Genomic DNA, 3,541 nt, shown 5'->3' on the forward strand with positions numbered 1-3,541 from the left:
GTAGCTTGGCAGTCACACCCACAAACTGCTCCCGGTGACATGGAATCTCATCAATGGCCAAGACCCAGAGAATATAAACTAAAGCTCCCTGAAGAGAGCGATGAAGAATTTTCTGGGTGACCTCTTATACTCTATCTTACTTATCAAAAGTAGCACACATTTTTTGGTTTTGGTTTAACACACTTGCTTGTATTCTCCTATCTATGGGATTAAATGGCTCCAGAATGAAATACAACAACCTTCACACACTTCCATTTTATTGTGGTCGGAAGGTGCTCAGTGGTGGGATGGTGTTTCAATATTATTTGTAATGAACTATTGTGAACTATTTTTATGAGAATAAAATATATAAATATATATATGAACATCAAAATCTAGAAACTAATGTCAACAATACCTTTATTCACTTTTCAAAACTTGACATTTTAATTTATTAATATTAAAAATAGGGTGAAGGAGTCCATGAGCTAGTACAGTAAGAAAATCAGCTTTGCAAGCTGCCGACCTGGGTTGGATAGTGGGCATCCCATATATCCCCCCCTTACACTACCCTGCCCTCAGGACTTCCAGGAGTGATTTATGAGTGCAATTTTTTTAAAATATTTTTGTAGTTTTGTAGTTTTGTAGAAGTTTAGACTCTAACACTAAATATGGCCTTTATTTCTAGAGTAAGAAATATTCATTGTTGACTTCTTTTTTGGAATCTTTTCCATACCCAGAACCATTTTGCCTAATGCTAATTGGTATGAGAATCTTTAGGCAACACTGGTCAAGCAAGTTTTATCTGTCCATATATTTAACCGGTGCCAAGTTTCTAATGGACTTTTTTAAATAACAAAAATCATGTGACATAGAAACCCCTAATGCTGAGGTATTTTAACACACGTTGTCCAGTATCCTTCCTAAGTCCAAATTATTTTTCTTAGTCACAAACACAATGTATAAAGCACACGTTTTTGCTCCTGACATGATTATTATTTATAACTATTCTCTAAATGATTTCATCTGGTTTTGCAAATGTTTCTTCAAGTATGCAATGAGTAGCAAGCAGTTTATTATATAATTTCTATACAATTATTTTAATTATTACCTTTAATTATTTAATAATTTAGAAAAGAAATGAATAAAAATTTAATGTATGAATAAGGATATAAAATACTCAAAGCAGAATTAGCAACATATAGAGTAAACAATTTACTTTATCCCCAAGGTTACATCTTTGGTTTATTTTAATAAAATATTCGCTACCAAGCAAGTTCTATTCACAGAGGTTATTTCTTGTTATAAAAAAAAGAGTTTTATTCATATGTTGATTTTTAAGGGCAATTTTTTTTATTTTTCACTTGAAACTACAAATAATCTGTTCCATAGTTTCCTCATAGCGTTTTTCATTTCCTTATTCCTAAAAGTGTAAATCAAAGGATTGAGTAAGGGAGTTAGGATAGTGCAGAATATCTCCACAATTTTGTCAAAGGAGAAAGAAACTGGAGGTCGTGCATACTCAAATATACATGGAATAAAGAACAAAACCACTACAGTAAAATGAGATCCACAGGTGGAGAGGGCTTTCCTTTTTCCTTCAGCACTGTGGTTTCTCAGGGAGAATAAGATGACTGCATAGGACACAAGCAACATGGAGAAGATCAGGATGCAGATGAGTCCACTGTTGGCTACCACCAAAAGGCTATACACGTACGTGTCAGTGCAGGCAATCTTCAGTAATGGGTACAAGTCACACATGAAATGATCAATGATATTAGGGCCACAGAAAGGCAGCTGGTAAGTAAAGAGAATTTGAATAATGGCGTGGAGAAAGCCCCCTGTCCAGGCTACTCCCATCAGAATGCCACAGAGCCTTGAGTTCATGATGGATGAATAGTGCAAGGGTTTGCAGATGGCCACATACCGGTCAAAAGCCATGGCTGTGAGAACAATCACTTCCACTGCAGCAAAGAAGTGTTCAGCGAAAAGCTGGGTCATGCAGCCTACAAAGGTGATGGTTTTCTTCTCATAAAGAGCATCAACAATCATTTTGGGGGCAATAACCGAGGAGAAGCATGCATCCAGGAAAGACAGGAAAGCCAGAAAGAAGTACATTGGGGAGCCCAGGAGCGCTGGACTGCTCAGGATGGTCACCACTATCAGCAGGTTGCCGCCAACAGTTGCAATGTAGATGAACAGAAATAAGACAAATACAACTTTCTGAACATGCGGATTCTGTGAAAGTCCCAGGAGGACAAATTCAGTTACAAAGCTTTGGTTTTGCATGATTTTCAAAGAAGTACTCAAAGCTATAAAAGTGTACATAGGAAATCTGTAATCATAGGAATAAAAAAATCACATCAGACCATATACCACCAGAATCATGAGCAAAAACTAGTTTGCTACAAAATTATCTTTTGTGCTTTTGTATTCACTGAAATCCAAGATTAGAAATTTGGCTGTAGAGGGAGATTATGCAAAAAATAGGAAGGAGATAAGTTATTAAATAGTATGAGATAAAAAAAAACTTTGTATCACAGCTTAACCATAGCTACGAGGACTGAGAAATACATTTTTTCTCACTAATTTCTGCCTAGTGAGTTATAATAACTTATGGAGAATAATTCTGAAGCCACATTCTAGTCTTGAGAAATGGAGAATAGCAATTTATGAGTCAAACCACAGCTTCACTAAGTTATTATATAATATATATTATACATAATATGTATTTTATATATGATGGGCTGGAGCAATAGCGCAGCGGGTAGGGCATTTGCCTTGCACACAACCAATATGGTCAACCGGAGTTTAATTCCTCTGCACCTCTCCAAGGTCCCGGCAAGCTACTGAGAGTATCTTGCCTGCACAACAAAGCCTGGCAAGCTACCCGTGACATATTCGATATGCGAAACACAGTAACAAAAGTCTCAAAATGGAGACGTTACTGGACCCGCTAGAGCAAAAAATCGATGAACAAGGGGAGGATAGTGTTTGTTTGTTTGTTTTTATATATATTTATATAATTATATATAACATATTATATATAATATATTATATATATTGCATAATATAACACAGCGGGTAGGGCATTTACCTTGCTTGCGGCCAGCTCCGGCGAGTCGGGTTTGATTCCTCTGCCCCTCTCGGAGAGCCCAGCAAGCTACCGAGAGTATCTCGCCTGCACAGCAAAGCCTGGCAAGCTACCTGTGACATATTCAATATGCCAAACACAGTAACAAGTCTCACAGTGGAGATGTTACTGGGCCTGCTCGAGCAAATTGATGAACAACGGAAGCACAGTGCTACAGTGCTATCTATCTATCTATCTATCTATATATATATATATATATATATATATATTACAATCAAAGGTTCAAACCCTGGTATCCCATAAGGTACCCTGAGCCAGCAAAGTGTGATCCTTTAGTGAAGAGCTAGAAGTAAGCCCTAAACACAGCAGGATGTGTTCCTCAAACAAAAAAAAAAACATAATTAGACTCTTTTACTTCAAAACACTAAGAGAACTATTCCAATAGTTCAATAATATATATTAAATAAG

At 36.6% G+C, this 3,541-nt stretch overlaps 1 protein-coding gene across 1 annotated transcript; it reads right to left on the reverse strand.

Annotated features, from left to right (window-relative positions):
• Positions 1-1,332: 1,332 nt before the first annotated feature.
• LOC130042067 (olfactory receptor 4C15-like) lies at positions 1,333-2,277 on the reverse strand. The gene has a single exon (XM_056134432.1). It carries the CDS (start codon positions 2,266-2,268, stop codon positions 1,333-1,335), a length of 936 nt encoding a protein of 311 aa, XP_055990407.1. The 5' UTR covers positions 2,269-2,277.
• Between the last annotated feature and the right edge of the window lie 1,264 nt (positions 2,278-3,541).

Source organism: Sorex fumeus, unplaced genomic scaffold, assembly GCF_029834395.1.
Source record: "Sorex fumeus unplaced genomic scaffold, SorFum_2.1 ptg000007l, whole genome shotgun sequence".
Classification (NCBI taxonomy): domain Eukaryota; kingdom Metazoa; phylum Chordata; class Mammalia; order Eulipotyphla; family Soricidae; genus Sorex; species Sorex fumeus.

Excerpts from the sequence above, each read along its gene's own strand:
- LOC130042067 (XM_056134432.1), bottom strand. The coding sequence starts at position 2,268 with ATGCAAAACCAAAGCTTTGTAACTGAATTTGTCCTCCTGGGACTTTCA.